The 16,845-nt window shown below is 48.0% G+C and overlaps 3 protein-coding genes across 3 annotated transcripts; 2 read left to right on the plus strand and 1 right to left on the minus strand.

Moving 5' to 3' along the window:
- Positions 1–2,295: 2,295 nt before the first annotated feature.
- On the plus strand, positions 2,296–5,880 carry EDB91DRAFT_1250230 (uncharacterized protein; the record flags this gene model as incomplete). The annotated part of the gene is made up of 8 exons (XM_041323199.1): positions 2,296–2,669; positions 2,755–2,857; positions 2,907–3,247; positions 3,303–3,535; positions 4,860–4,892; positions 4,950–5,134; positions 5,193–5,243; positions 5,311–5,880. 8 exons carry the CDS (start codon positions 2,296–2,298, stop codon positions 5,878–5,880), a joined length of 1,890 nt encoding a protein of 629 aa, XP_041175405.1.
- Positions 5,881–7,176: 1,296 nt separating this feature from the next.
- EDB91DRAFT_1250231 (uncharacterized protein) lies at positions 7,177–7,692 on the minus strand (the record flags this gene model as incomplete). Its single annotated transcript, XM_041323200.1, has 1 exon — positions 7,177–7,692. The coding sequence occupies one exon, from the start codon at positions 7,690–7,692 to the stop codon at positions 7,177–7,179; it is 516 nt and encodes a 171-aa protein (XP_041175406.1).
- Positions 7,693–10,907: 3,215 nt separating this feature from the next.
- Positions 10,908–11,906, plus strand: EDB91DRAFT_1083531 (uncharacterized protein; the record flags this gene model as incomplete). Its single annotated transcript, XM_041315636.1, has 1 exon — positions 10,908–11,906. The coding sequence occupies one exon, from the start codon at positions 10,908–10,910 to the stop codon at positions 11,904–11,906; it is 999 nt and encodes a 332-aa protein (XP_041175407.1).
- Between the last annotated feature and the right edge of the window lie 4,939 nt (positions 11,907–16,845).

Below are 16,845 nucleotides of genomic sequence, written 5' to 3' on the forward strand. Positions count from 1 at the left end.
CTAGAAGTTAGGGATAAAGAGAGTGTGTAGGGATATCCATCTCTCCCTCTTTGATAACATGTGAAGAATGCACCATGGGTGAATGAGCTGGCCATAACCCTCCACCACATCCTCATACTTGTGGTCACATTCCTTTTGGCTCACAAGGTCATGCTCCATGGCTGCATTGATGAGGCTGGAATGTTCTTTAGGCCAGATAGATGCCTCAACAGTGACAGCCGGAGATCCTGGGTCCCCGCTGTCTCTTGCACGCAACTTGAATCCAGGGACACAATCTTGGGCTTCTTTGCTACTCTCTCCTTGTCAAGTAGAAGCTCTTCATCCTCTTTAGTACCCAACGAGGGAAATTTGTGCTTGAGCTTGGCAAACTCAAAGCGCTTGTCCCAAACCTGTAGCGTGTGCTGCGTGTAATCGCGCTTAAGATTTTCTCGACAAAGGAGTGTTTTGGTGAGCTCAAGACCCTGCGTCAACTCATTCTGTAACTGCAAAAGCTTATCGGATGACGTCACTTGTGAAGCACGGGTCTTTCGAACAGCCTTAATCTTGCGACGGCGGAAGCAAATATATGACTCATTGAGAATGTCTGACTCATCAAACTGATAAGTAGAGCAAAGGGCAAGCAGCAAGCGAGCATAGTGTGCAGAGTAGCGGCTGGGATGGCAGGGTGCTAGCTAGCCGCACAGAACAACCAGACCAGGAGAGCCAAGAGCATGAAGCAGAGCAAACGGCGAGCAGCAAGCAAGCATAGCGTTGTGGGTGAGGAAAATAGACTCTGTGTGAATCAGAAGTCTAACAAGGGTGCAAGGCTTATACTCGTCCCGAGGGGATTGCTACTGGGTAGCGAGTCCTCAAATAAGTGCAAGGAAACAAAGACTAGACTCTGTCTAGCGACCCGAAGGGTTCCGGTCCTTACTAGGACTGGGAACATAAAGATGCGGAGGGTTCCCGACAAGCGGAACTCAGCGCGCAACGAGCGGAACTATGGGGAACTAATGGAACTAACGTGGAGCAAACAGGACAAACGGGGAACAAATGGAACTGATGGGGAGCAAATGGAGGGAAAAGAAACTACGAGCCTGCAGGAGGATGATTGGGCAAAGTCGGACCAGGCTTGTGTCTGGTACTTGCTCCAAGTCGTCGGATCCGATGTTGGGTGTTTCGAGCGGAACTCACGGGGGCGGGAACGATGCAATGTGATCAGGAATAGATTCGGGAAGATATTTTAAACAGTGAGTGGAGTACTGGGAAGTACTCTGTAAGTGGAAGTGGAGTCGAGTCTATCAGAAGGTAAAAAACTAAGATCCCATCTATTGCTACCTATATAGGAAGGGGTTCCGAAATGCAATATGCTACAACTGGGTGAGGCTGTGAGATAAGGAATTGGTCCCGAGTAGCGGAAGGATCCGTATAAGTACCGTAACACATGGGAAATGAGATAGGAACATGTTAGTGACACGGGGAACGTAGCTAGTACTCACCAGCGAGGATGGAAGGACATGGACAGGACGGAGGAGGATGTTCCGAAGGCTGAAGGAATATAATGCGTGTGGTATGCGATTGTTCTGCTGGGTTCCGCTTGGTTCCGTGTAGCGGACGGGTCAGGGAAGATGCGGATGGGTAGTGGAATGCACAGGAAAATGGTGGGAAGGCATGGGAAATATGCAGGATACGGGCCTACAGTGGGGACGTTCCCCACAGCATGTAGAGCAGCAGCTGGGATGGCAGGGTGCTAGCCAGCCACACAGACCAGCCAGACCAGGAGAGCCAAGAGCATGAAGCAAAGCAAGCGTGCACAACTAAGTTGTGACATGAACGAGACAACACTGGTGTGTAAACCAGTCCACTTACAGAGACCAACATTACTATCAAACTCTCTTTGCGAGAACATACATCTCCCTTTATTGTTTGATGCTCTCGGTGAGCATCTCTGCTTTGCATTTTGTGTCTTCGCAAACTCAAACCATATCATTGCAAGAGGAAGGGCAGGGTATCGGTTGTTGGACAACATGTGGTAACTCGAAGTCACATCTGAGCTAAGTTCAAGTCACTACTGCTTTTGGATGATTCTAGTAATTACAGCCTCAACTCCTGTCTGACAGTGACTTTTGAATGCACATCATCATTTCCTTAAAGACTGTTGTGCAAGGTGCTCCAGGCAACCACAGAACTGGAGTCGAGTTCACATGACTGCTTATTTGCTGGCTCAGCCCTTGCTGCTAGGCTCCACAACAAGATTCAACCGCTGTTCAAGCTACGATCCCATCTTGATTGTCTTCCACAACAACATTCACCAAGATGCCTTCAAGGATTGCTGAGCCCTCTGTGGCAGACACGACAGCGACCCAGGAGTTGCTGTTCATTACCTTTCCGCCCTTTCCAAAACCCCCACCGGGTGTGACACTCATCCCTTTCAAAGATTTCAGGGCGTGCGGGATACAGCTGTTCGCTGAAGTTGTTGGTGGGCAGAATGAGGAAGACATAGAGCTCGATGGTCTGGGGATACCCACTGTCGAGTTGCGCGTGAAGCATTCAACTGATGAGTGTAAAAGCAATACACGCAAGAGGAAGTGCAAGAAGAAGACCGCTGCTGCAGAAGGTGTGCCTGCAAGGAAGGTCCCGTGGTACAAAGAGTGGGAGGAAGGTGAAGATCTGCGTATCACGAAGGGCAAGTTCGATTCATAGGTTGTTTGTTATCGCCTTTGATCCCATCTTGAGGTCCATGATATTGTGAATTGTTACTGATCTATCTGCTAGGAATATCTCCCATGTGGATCGTCTCTTTCATGCTGCAAATGACTTTCGGGTCAATCGTACTTGGCCGCCGATCACTTCTGGGGTCAGCCAGCTTTGGGACCAGGTAGTTATTTTCATCTTTGTGCTTGTACCAACCTCATGCCTCTTCAAAGTTCTGTCTGTATGTTGGACTCCTTGTCAATCCAAGTGTCTATCGTAAACCAAGCAAAGAGGGAGAAGCAGATGATGACAATGACGACAATGATGGCCCTACTGATATCCAGACCGACACAAAGGACACCTCTGAATCAGTTCTTCCCTCAGATGATCCTGCTCGCTCAGCTTACTCTGTTGAGTTGGATGATGATGATGATGATGATGAAGGTACTTTGCAGGCACGCAAAACTGATCTAGAGGAACAACGCGAGGAGAAGCTGATCGTGTTCTTGAACAACCTGGAGAAGTCAGTGACGATTTTCCTATCATCTCACATGCGTGAACAAGGCCTCATCTGGTCTGTATCTCAATAATGATTTTCGACGTGTTTCTCATTGGAGTATCTCTCGTAGGTCAGAGAGGAACCTTGTTAATGCACCACACCTCCTCAGCTTCTTTTTGAACTTTGTCCTGCGGAACTGTGTTCTCCAAAAAGTCTCACATGAATGTGGCATCTGCAATGCCCTCGATATTGTGGAGCTCGCGAAGAAGGAGCTGCCCTTGACATACAAGATCGGGCAGGCATTACCCGATGTGCTCAACGATGGCTCCAAGGAGTGCTTTGGCCGGAAAGGCTCCCTTCATGGTTGCATCATCTGCACCAAGTGCATTCATTGCTTCATTCATGCTTATACTAGTACGAAAGAGGATACTGTGACCTTGTTACAATCAGTTCAATCAATTTGCGCCCATGTCAAAGAGCCTAGTGTGTAACATACTTCATCCAGACCACACAGTAATGCGAACAGAATATAATTTATTTTATATGGGTACAATGAACTCTACTAATGCAGTCATGCAAAACCTTAACTATTGGACCTTTGACTTGTGGTAGAAAAAAAAACGGCCATTTTTTATTGACACCAGCCACTCATCCTCACTGCCCTGCAATAATTCCCCCTCAAATTACAATGCCTCATCGAGGCCCAAAAACTTGGACCACTCCTGAGGAGGAGGTCTTCCTTCAAAGTCAGCTCCCTGCCTACATTGCCTGTCAGGCAACAAAAGTTTACCACAACTTTTGGAATACAATGACCCGTGAATTTTTAAGCTGTTGGCCGGAGAGAGCACGTCTAACTGATATCCCACAGGACGTTGAGCTCAGTGATATACAGAAGTCTCGTGTGGTGCAAGCAATCCTGAAGTGACAATCCGTGAGTTGCATAATTCCATCACGAAGCATGTACCTTATTGAAAAAAATTCAAGGCTCTTAAAAATTGGTTTTGGTGGCGTACAAATGTCGCGCGTCTGGCCCGCCCAGGCGGATCTAGTGGTGTTTTGAGGCTCGATACTACATTGGCTGGTGGGGATGAAATGAGAGGGACACATGCTCCACAGGAAGTTGAAGTCTACTCACAAATGCATTATGAGGATCGTGTCAAAGCCGATGCTGATGCATTGATTGCCTCTGAGACCGTCACTTCACGTGGCGACAAATTATTGATGCGAAGGATTGTCACCCGCGATAAATACGCCAAAGAACCTGAAGAAATTAAAGCAGAGGTAAGGTGAAGGCACCAAGTAGCCCTAGAGAAGTGGAGACAAAGTCGCGAGCTGAACAAAGCTGGGATCATCGAGGAAGTTGATGATGAAACAAAAACTAAGTACACACCTACTTCCTATGATAGATACTGTAGCGCAAGCTGACATATATCCCAGGGCTTTTTTGGAGCTTGCAGGACACCTCAATTGTGTTTTCTGGCACCTGTCTCACAAAACTGGTGGCCTCAAGTTTACTTGTATTGCTGGTGGATGAAACCCTGTCACAGGAGAAGCAATCATTCTAGAGTAAGTCTTTGCAAAGTCTCTCACAGGTCGATTAGCTTACCAAGCCTCAGCTTCCACATTGGAGACACTGCAGAAGGAATATATTTCTCGGCTCACTACCCTAAATTCACTGACGTTTGAGCTGCATATGCTACATTCGTGAATGAGGCACTTGGTAAGTGTTTTGGCCATTGGAAAAAAATGATGGACTGACTAGAACTTTCGCACTCAGCCCATGATGACAATATGGAAGTATTAGTGAGGGCAGAGAACTTATCTGACAGGCACAGTGGAGTGGATGACTTGGAGGCCGAAGGAAGGGACTTGGAGGATATTCAAGACAGTGAGGACAAGGCAGAAGATGATGGGGATGTTCGAAGCGACAAGGAAGACTCTTATAATGTTGTGCAAAGGGCAGTGAGTAATGCACTACATCGAAGAGGTCCAATACTAATGCATTACATTAATGCATCAGGAAAATGCTACTTCAGACCTTACAATGTCCTCTGACTCGATGTATACCTTTGTAAGTAATGCATCATTGACTCAGGAACACCACTAATGCATCACTTTCTCTTGCCTCGATGCATCAGGATTACTCGTTCATGGATGACATACCAGCAGTGTCTAGTGTTCCATCAACTCCTATTCACAACACTCAGGGGAACGACAATGACTTCGAATACCCACAGGTCCCAACTGCCTTCAGTGCAGCTGATCTTGCCGATTTTGACAGGCTACTCTCTACCGTAACACAACAGGATCTCGACACTCTAGACTTCCCTTCATTAGTGCCATATCCTGGTGCCTCCAGCTTTAGTTCAGAGCCTGGGTCTGAACTCAATAATTTTTCATTCCCATCAACAGCTGCGAGTGGGGGCTCTGGGTGTGAATTCAATTTTTCTCTCACAGACTTTGACTTTGAGAAGTTCTTGCCTCGTTCAAGCCCTAGCCCTGCTTACCTGATTCTCAATGAAACACCCACCAGCTTAAATTCGGACTCGGACATTGCTATACCCTTGCCACTTCTCGATGAAATGCCCATCAGCTTGAATTCGGACTCTGACATCACAATACCCTTGCCGCTTCACAAACCTTCAGCACCTCAGGCTCTCGTACACCAATCACTAGGCCCGCAGGCTGACTCAGACGGCCCACGTTGAACACTGCGCCATCATGTGCCATCAAAACGTGAGCAGGCACTTAATGCTATTGGATCTTCGGTGTCTCGTATCTGCCCATTGTTGGCCCAGGTAGAGGTTCATCTAGGTGAAGAAAATGTTGGATCTGCCAGTAGTATGAAAAGGAAGGGAGCCACTGCTATCAGCACTACAAACAAGTAAGCTTTTCGGCCTTGTGACTGGAGTTAGCTGGACTAACATTCATCTAGGAAGAAAAGGTGGTCTTGATTTGTTCACTCGTTTTCAACATACCCATCTCGTTTTCGGCACAGCAGTCACTCGTCTTACTCGTTTTACTTAAACCACCTTCAACTTTGGTCTGGAATTCTTTTTCAGTGCAGCATGCACCTTGCTTGTCTGGCTTAGACTGTCTTCTACTTTGGTCCGATGTTTTTCTTCTGCAGTGAACGCAGATTGCTCTGCACGCATAATACTACTCACTAGCTCGACACTAGGTTCGTTACAATGTTTTGACTCGATTTACAGAATTTACAATGTCATTTGCTACAACTACAAAGATACAATAGTTGAGAGTTGGTCTTTGCAATGATTTTGTTGGCAATGGCTTGGAACTCATCATCATCAATTAAACAAGCAAGAATCACCAGTGAACATGTGGCACTGCATACTAAGTTATGAACGAGACTACGAACAACTTACAGACGCCTTTGTACGAGGTGATTATTGTTCATGTGAGGCTGCATGATGATGCGCTCTGGTGCTCCTGTCCTGTCCACTCATTACTTCGTTGCTGTCCTAGTTGCCTGTGGCTGCTCTGTCAGACTACCTGCCACTGACTCAGATACCATCAAGTCAAACTACTCACATACTATTCAAAGGCTCGTTTGATGCGCAGAATGAGTTTTTCTTGCCCTTTGCCGTGGTAAATATGTGTATGTAGTAGTGAAAGAGATGGAAGGGCTCACAGGCCGCTGTCTGAAAAATTTGTCAAGGGATGACACGTCATTACGAATTTATATTTCCATTTTTTATCCTTGCGCTGGGCTCACCAAGGATAGAGGCCTGAAAACTCCTGATAGGCATAGCAGGAAAGTAGTATGTGAAGGAGGGAAAGTGGCAGCAGATCTCAGCAAGCGCTGCTATATAACAGAAGGAAGAATGAATAATGCAATAATATAACACTATAGCCTGGCTGATGATGCATACGGATATTGGTAGCTAGGTACTAAGTCCGTGCGCTTGGCTTTTGATGAGCATTACATACACCCTCCAGGTCTCATGGCTGAGACCTGCTTTCTCTTTTGTAAGCGAGTGACTCTAGCTAGTTGAGGTAATGCCCATCAAGTTCATGGTGGCGAAGAGATCCTCATTAGCAACACCATTGAGGTGAGTGCTATTACTCCTATCAAGTTCTTTGGATCTCGCAATGATGTTGAGGACATCAGGACCAGAATCTATGGTCGAAGTGATAATAGGAGGGATGGGGATAGGATCGTTGACAGGGGTGTTGATGGCATCCGTGATGATCTGAGAAGCTATCCTGGGAATAGGGGCAGGTTGCCTAGTTGCAGGGGTATGAGGTTGGTGGTTTCTGACACGCTGTTGGCCCCGATTGTCTAGCATGAGGTGACGGTTGCGCTGGGTCCGGCTGGAGAACTCCTTTTCGCGGTCTGCTTTGACCTGGGCAGCGAAAGTGTATGCCTCTTTTTTAATAGCTAGTTCCTCTACAAGGCGAGAGGCAGGTGAATAAGAGGGCCGCGACAGGGGAAGTTGTCTAGCGGGAGACTTACTAGCCTGAGCCTCAGCACGAAAGAAATGCGAGAAGGCATTCATAGCATTGTCGTTCAATTTGTGACGAGAGGAGCGATTAGAGTTGTCGCCACGGTTTCGACGACGACGACAACCTCATCCGCCATGACTCAGAGCATAGGCATGACTGTGAGGTTTGCCTGGCTCTGCTGCATAGCCAGGGCTGTCGACGTTCATCGCTTCAGGGGAGTCCGTGGAGCACGGTCCTAAGGGAGAGTGGGAAGAGGACATAGGGCAAAGAGGAGAAGGGTAGGAGGACTTTGATGAAGGCTGATTGAGCCCTTTTGAGTCCTGGGACCCAGAGGTGCTGACAGATGTGACAGCGGGTAATTCAGCCAGTAATCTGTCGACAATATTGAGGACAAGTCTACTAGCCTCAAAGGGGGTGCTCACGGTGGCAACACTAATATTAGGTGGGTCTGGTGCGGACTTTTTAGGTAGGTCCTGAATGCCAGTTACCCCGAGAGCCTCTAGATATTGTCTGACAGCTTCAAGTCACAAAACAGATTGGTAAGGGAGCCAGATGTAGTCACCTGTTGAGTATTCAATTTTAAACAGGGTGTTTGAGCCTTGTCCATGGTGATCTATTACTCTCGCAACAGACCATATTTCAGGTGTGCCAATGTTGCTCATCTGGTGAATTTGTCATCCTGGGAATCATCAATCGTTGTTGGGGATATGGAGATGGAGGAGGCTTGTGTGAAAGGCTGGGTGAATTCCACGCTTCTTAAGATTGGGGGGGAGATCCAGGAGGAAAGAGTTGTTCTTATAATCCTCGATGATTTTGAATGGGCCCACGTACTTTGGGGCGAGCTTGTGTGCTCGTCCCTTGGGGAGCGAGAGGTTCGCCGTAGATAGATAGACTAAGTCTCCTTTTACGAATGGCAATTCTTGTCAGTGATGGTTCACCAATTCCGTGCTTTTAATGCAGGCAGCTATGACAGAGTTGTGAGCTGACATGATGGCATCTTTCATTCGTTGTGCAAAAACCCAAACTCCAGGGTATTCAGAATTAGAGTCCCAAATAAGAGGGGGGAAGGAATCTGTAGTTGGAGACAAAGGGTGCATATCCAGTGACTCCAGCACAGGCTGAGTTAATAGTGAATTCAATTGCAGGGAGTTTTATGGCCCAGTCACGTTGGTTCGGTGCGATGATCTGTCTAAGCATTTGGGTGATCATGCAATTAGCATGCTCTGTCGCTCTGTCGGATTGTGGGTGAAACGACGTGGACATCCTAAGTTCGACGCCAGTTAGCTGATGGAACCTTTGCCAGAATGTGCTCGTGAATAGGGTGTCGCAATCACTCACGATATTCAAAGGCATCCCATGGAGCTTGTACACAAGGTGAAACATTAATTTGGCTATATCTTTCGCTCAATAGGTTTGTTTAGTGGGGGCGAGGTGTACCATCAATGTGAGGTAGTCAATAGCTACTAGTAACATATTGAATGTACCGTTGAGCATTTTAGACTCGGGCAGAGGACCAACAAAATCAATCCTGATAGTTTCCCAAGGGTGAGTGGGTACTTCTAGAGTTTCTAGGAGCCCGTAGGGTCGATGATTCAAAGGTTTCGAGACTTGGCAAGTGGGGCATGACTCACAGAAGGAATGCACATCGGCTGTGATGCTTTTCCACCAGACATTTTCTCAAAGGTACAGTAGGGTCTTTTGAGGGCCGAGGTGAGCTAGGATTGAGTGAGCGTGAGATATGACAATCTCTCTCATCTGTCGGTCACCGATGGTGATGTCTGGGATGCATAGGATACATTTTCCTTTGTCTTTAAGGTAGATTCTACCATTGCTCACTTCAAAGTTCTTAAATGTGCTTGGGTTGCTGATGATCTTAGAGAAAAACCAGTCTTCTGAGTATCGGTTTGCTAAGTGCGCATGAATATCAACAGTCGGGTCGCCAAGTATGATAGTTTCTGTTAGGATGGGGGGAGAGTCGACCAGTGAGTCATTGTCTATGTTCTCTTCTGGTTCTCTTTATGTGACATAGTTCAAGGTAGTGTTCATTTTGTTAGTCACATGACATTGTTGGTCCGTGTGTACTGAGTGAACCACATCATTTGTTTGCTCTCTTTTATCTGTCAAAGCTGGAGTAGGTGTTGCTGGTGGGTTGCTTGCTTCGTTGGTTTGTTTAGTGCAGTTGTTAGTGGGCTTGCTGATGGTGTTTCTAGGGCTATCGCCATTGTTACTGTAGGTGGTGTTACTCACACCACTCACGCCCTCAAGTGGTCATGCTGGAGGTTTACCGACCTTCAGGACCACTTTTCTTATGCTAGTGGGGTGAGTGGGACCAGCTGCAACTTGCTGCACAATAGGAGCATCAGTTTCGCCAATTCCATGGGTTTTGGCGGCTGCAACTCTCTGAATAGTGGGGCGCATGTCTGAGTCCCATCTCAGTCAGGCTTCTGCTGGGCTGTTCAATCGCTGTAGGACTACCCGGGCGGAGCGCCGAGCTTCAGTCACGCCGAGGAATAGTGGGGTCCCAGTGTAGACTGGGGCCAATATGAAGTTGAGAAGTAAGGTACGTGCTTTGTCCTCCTCTTCTACACTCATGTATTCACTCGCTGCGTGAACAGTACCTTTAGGCTCGTTACCATACATCCTTGATAGCGCATCGGCTAGGGTGTTGTCTTCACCAGGTATGTATATGATTTTGAAGTCGAACTCACTAATGGCCTCTAGCCAGCACATCTGCCTAGGGGAAAGTTTGGATTGAGTGTTCAGCCACTCTAGGCCTTTATGGTCAGTGAAGATGCAGAACTTATAGCCAATAAGTAAGTGACGGAACTTTTTTAGGGATTTGACAATAGCTAATAGTTTCTGTTCGTGTACAGGGTAATTCTGTTGTGCAGAGTTGAATTTGCCTGACCAGAAGGCAATAACACTTGCCTTGTGGACATCTGGCCCTTGAGAGAGTATGCCGCTTGTGCCTATGAAGGAGGCGTCAGTTGTCAGGTTCATGGGGTTCGCGCCACTGATTGCAGTCGCCATCTCTATCACCCTGCACCGTGTGTTCCGGTGCGTTTCAACACAGGCTTTGACCAAGTCAAATGCAATCGCCCCTTGGTCTGTTACCAAGTGGCACCCCCACTAGGACCCTGAAAAAACCACGGAGTCTAGTACTGCGCTCACCAGTGTTCTAGGCGTTATTGACGCCACTCATGCCCTTGCTACCTCACAAAATACCCCTGGACAAGTCCTAACGGCCCCACTGTCGACTTTAGCGTCAATGGCCGCCGTAAAGAAACGTCCAGCACCCACGGGAACTGGCATTTCAAATGACCAGGCTCCCACCCCAACTAACAAAATTAGACTATCTCATCACAACACAGTCTCCCTGATGCTGCCAAAGGATGAAATAATGCAACAAGACTACGAAGTCAAGGATAAAGAAAGCAGTACCACATTTCTAGAGAAGTCCCCGTTTCGTCAAATAGGCGAAACCATGTCAAACGAAAGCTTAATATTAACAATTCTCCATATTACCCAATACACAGGTATCCCACGCATTGTCATAGAAGGACTCAGAGTAGTAGCCATATTGCTAGAGGATGGCCTTAAAACCAGACAGGAGGCTACACTGACCACTCAGCAACTGACAGACTCTATCTCAGCCGCCATTTCAACCCAACTAGTACTGGACCTCTCGAACACGCTATCGTCTCACGTAATAGCGGCTATTTCACCTCAAATTGCATCTATCTTAATGGCTTCTGAGACCCTCAAATCGAATGTCAACAAAATTGCGAAATTCAAAACAATCATAGAGACAAACTTGAAGGAAGACAACACTTCTGCATCCGCAGCTGCAAACCGAGCGGAACTTGCGGCTGACGCCGTCCTAAGCAGTATCACTGATGTCAAAAGTGCTATAGAATCACTAACTACTCCCCCTCCCAGCGCAATTCAGTCGAAAACGACGAAGTCATACAGTGCAGCAGCTCAACACAATGCACAGACCTCAGCTCCCATCTCGGCAGCGATTACTTGCACCTCCACAAGGGACCAACAAATCTTGTTTGATCCAACTCCAGGCAAAGCCCTATTCGCACCCGAAGTAACATCAGCAGACATAGCAACCAAAATGAAACAAGCGCTAACAACATCTGAATCGGATGACACACCCGATATTTTAATCAAGGCAATCACACGCCTCAGAAACAGTGGCCTCATAGTAGAACTCACAACCACAGAAGCCGCTACATGGATAAGAATTCCAGAAAATTGACTCAAGATCATCGCTGCACTCGGAATACCTGCAACCATCAAAGATAGGCATTTCTCGGTTATCGTCCCATTCTTACCTATTACTTCTAGTATCGAAGACTCAACTTGGTTACGCACAGTCGAAGAAGAAAACAGCATGTCCCTAGGTGTCATCGAATCAGCTAACTGGATCAAGCCACGACAATGCAGGACACCGCAGCAATGAGTCGCACATGCAATCTTCCACTTCGCAGACCCCCACCCGGCCAACAATATTCTTCGGGACGGTATATACATTGGCCAGGAGAAGCTACATCCCCGAAAGGACAAACGAGAACCAGTGCGCTGTGTACGTTGTCAACTGTGGGGCCACATTGCACGGGATTGTCAAGCCCTGCGAGACGTTTGCGGCACTTGCGGGAAGAACCACCGCACAAACGAATGTAACGCCTACCGCACCTTCTATTGTGTAAGCTGCGACTCTCAAGAGCATGCCAGCTGGGACAGGAAATGCCCCAAATTTGAATCTAAATGCGCGGGCATAGACGCTAAGCACCCCGAAAATTCTATGCCATTCTTCCCCACTGACGACTCATGGACCCAGGTCATGCTCCCACCCCAACCAGCCCCCTACCACAAACCAGCAGCTCCTCTGCCAATGACTCAGCCCCACCCCAACCTCCAACAAACAAACATCCCATTCAAACCTTGGCACCCAACCAGAGGATACCACACCAGAGGAGCACCCTTCTGCCCAGGTCACAGAGGTTTCCAAGCAGTCGCATTGACTGGCTCGAACACAACCCCCATCACCTCCTTCGGCCCATGGGACCCTATTGCAAACACGCAGACACCCACTTCACCCCCCTCAACACCTAACTCCCCGCCTGAGGGGAATACTCCATTCGTTACCCCCTCAAGCACAGCAGATCCCCAGTCACATCTCTCCTCTAATGTCTGAATGCCACAATGCAACACCAAACCGACTACGCGTATGGCAACAGAATCTCAACACCTCTCTATTAGCGCAACACTCCCTCCTCAACAATCCCATTGCCCGTGACTGGGACATAGTAGCACTACAGGAACCACATATTAATTCGCTGAAGAACACCATCTCGTCTCCGCACTTCCACGCTGTATACCCAACGACACGCTTCTCTGCACCCAACCTTACCTCACGCGCTGTCGCTCTTGTATCCAAATCCCTCAACACCAACTCATGGCAACAACTCACATTCACATCCCCGGACATCGTGGTGATCCAGTTCAGAGGCGCCTTTGGGTGTTGCACCATCTTTAATATATACAATGACTATCTATTAACCTTAACACAGGATTCTCTCACTGCATTCCTAGAAAGCGAAATAGCAAACATTCGCCCATCCGCTGACAATCATATGATCTGGATGGGAGATTTCAACAGACACCACCCCTTATGGGACGAGGATCACAACACGCAACTCTTCACCAACTGCTACCTCGACGCAGCTCAGCCTCTCCTGGACCTACTAGCGGACTATGGCATGGTAATGGCGCTACCAAAAGGACTACCAACCCTGCAATCCTCGAGCTTGAAGAATTGGATGCGCCCCAATAACGTTTTTTGTACCGACCACACTAGTGACTCTTTCATCAGCTGCTACACTAATCCAGCACTGCGCGGACCTGCTACCGATCATGTCCCCATTCTTAGTGTCCTGGACTTAGAAATACCACAAGCCACCAACGAGGAGAAGCATAACTTCCGGGAGACTGACTGGGACGTCTTCAATGAACACCTAACGACCAAACTAGACAAGCTTCCTCCTGCTCAACTGCTCGTTACTCATGAAGAATTTCAGCAGGCAGCACTCACCCTCACAACGTCGATTCAGAACACAATAGCGCAACATGTTCCAAAGTCGAGGCCAAATCCTCATGCTAAGCGTTGGTGGACCAAGGACCTGACCATCCTCCGTCGGGAAGTCGCGAAACTAAGTCATCTATCTTACAAAACGAGATTCAACGCTGATCATTATAGTCATGAGGAACATCGCATCAAGAGAAACCAATATTCAGAAGCTATCAAGCAGGTCAAGAAGGAACACTGGATCAATTGGCTCGAGGAGATCGAGGGTAACAAAATCTGGACGGCCAACAAGTATCTTACAGCAGTGGCGGGCGACAGAGGTCTATCGAGAATCCCGACCTTACAATGCCCTGACAATACTACAGCCGATACTAATGAAGAAAAAAGTGCTGCCCTAGCACAGGCCTTTTTCCTGCCACCCCCAGCCATGTCATCAGTCCCACATGACACAATACACCCAGATCCAGTCCCAATGCCCGCACCTATCACAGAGTCCCAACTATCTCAAAGTATTGCAAAACTCAGTCCATATAAGGCTCCTGGCCCAGACGGGATCTGTAACATAGTTTTCATTCACTGTGCTGATTTACTTAAGCCATACTTACTTCATTTATTCAGGGCCATGTTCACCCTCAACACCTATTATCCACCATGGCGCGACTTCACGATGGTTGTCCTGCGAAAGCCCAGCAAACCAGACTATACCATCACCAAAGCATATTGCCCAATCGCCCTCTTGAATACGACCTGCAAACTCTTGACCACAGTGGTAGCCGATCAAATGACCTATCTTTTAGAGCATCACAACTTACTCCCTAGCACTCACTTTGGAGGTCGTCCAGGAAGATCCACAACCAACTCACTGCACCTTCTCGAGGCGGCCATCAAGGACGCTTGGCATCAGGGAAAAGTTGTCTCAGCCCTCTTCCTGGATATCGAAGGCGCTTTCCCAAATGCAGTCACCGACCGGCTTTTGCACAATATGAGATCGCAATGTTTACCTGAATCCCTTGTAGGCTTTACTGAACACTTATTGATAGGTAGATGCACACAACTCAAATTCGACGGCCATCTCTTGGATTGGATCCCGATCCAGAATGGTATCGGACAAGGGGACCCACTCTCGATGATCCTATACATCATCTACGACTCTGACCTCGTAGATGTAGCAGCAGAGCGCAGCCGCAATGAATGTACCTTGGCCTTTGTCGACGAAATGGCCTTCATCGTGATAGGATCGTCATTCAGAGAAACGCACGCCATCCTCAAATGCATGCTGGAAAGACCAGGAGGAGGTTATGATTGGGCCAGAGACCACAATTCGAAGTTCGAGACCTCCAAGTTTGCTCTAGTCGACTTCTCCATGAATGCTGCAAAGGAACGTCCACCCCTAGTGACTCACAGTATCACGATTACCCCCACTGCCTCCCATTGTTTCCTGGGAGTTATCATAGACCAAGCGCTCCGTTGGCACAAACACATTGCATATGCAGTAGTGAAAGGAACCACCTATGTATTTCAGCTGCGCCGCCTCTCTTCTACCTCATCTGGAATACCACTCTCACTGATGCGTCAATTATACCTAGCAGTAGCCTTACCAAAGATGTTATATGCCGTGGACCTATGGTTCCACCCACTCTACGTGGGAACCCAAGACGAAGCTCAACGCGGTTCAATCAGAGTAGTTAATCGCCTGCGCAGAATCCAATGTATCGCGGCCCTAAGCATCACAGGGGCCATGCATACCACAGCGACGGACACGCTGGAGGCTCACGCCAAGTTGCTCCCCATCAAGCACCGCGCACAAAACCTATGTTATCAGGCCACAATATGTCTGGCTGCACACCCCCTGACCCATCCCCTCCACGGTCCAGTGCACAAGGCGGCCAGAAGATATGTCAAGCACCACAGATCTTCGCTCCATCATCTATACCATGCCACTGAGCTCGATGTCGGATCAATAGAGACCATCACGCACAATAGACATTCACCGAGTTCATCAGTCCCATACAAAATCGCCATCGCCACTTCAAGAGAGCAAGCCATTCAAGACCACAATGAAGTTAAGGATGAAATCAAGATTTACTGCGATGGATCTGGGATCGACAAGAACATTGGCGCAGCCGCGGTACTGTACAGAACTGGCCGACCCCAACCAGAGACCCTGAGATATCATTTGGGAATGGCAGAAGAACACACAGTTTATGAGGCCGAAGCCGTAGGCCTCACGTTAGCTGCACAACTTCTATCCCAGGAAGAGGACGTCATGTACCTGGTCTCTATCTTTGTAGACAATCAAGCTACAATCAAATCTGGTGAAGTACTCTCGACGAAATCAGGCCACTACTTAATAGATCATTTTCGCAGCCTGATAACAAATGTGAAGAAAGCCAGCCACGACCGCAGATTCAAGGTCACAGTACGGTGGATATCTGGACACGACGGAGTGCAGGGAAACGAGAAAGCAGATGAGGAAGCTAAGAGAGCAGCGTCAGCCAGAGAAGAAACCAGTCTTAGACGATACCTCCCCCCCTACCTTCGCAAAGGCATCCTTCCCGATAGCATATCGGCACTGAAACAAAAGCAAAAAACAGAATCCACAGAACAATGGGCTAGATGCTGGCAGAAGTCCCCACACTACGAGCACACTGTCAGCATCGACCCTAATATCCTCAAAGGCGCGTTTATATCTTTAGCCCAATCACTCCCAAAACGCCACATCAGCATGCTTCTATGGCTCCATACCAAACACATCTCTCTCAACTTGCACCTGTTTCGTATCGGGAAGAGCCCCACGTCTGACTGTCCACATTGCGAAGGTATAGAGGAATCTGTGATCCACTACCTGCTCTCTTGTCCCCACTATGCTCGAGCTCAACACATCCTCATGACAACTCTCGGCTGCCATGCCTTCTCGCTACCCTACCTGCTGTTGAACCCAAAAGCAAGCACTCCACTTATCCGCTATATCAACAGCACGGGCAGACTACGTGCCACTTTCGGTGATGTTTCTCCTCCTTCTCGAAAAGACAAACGATGACCAGTCTATGCCCAGATAGATAAAGCAAGATGAGCTACCCTATTGGACAGTGCAGGCCACTGTCCCATC

This window comes from Suillus paluster (assembly GCF_016628075.1).
Source record: "Suillus paluster strain FC165 chromosome Unknown EDB91scaffold_41, whole genome shotgun sequence".
Classification (NCBI taxonomy): Eukaryota; Fungi; Basidiomycota; class Agaricomycetes; order Boletales; family Suillaceae; genus Suillus; species Suillus paluster.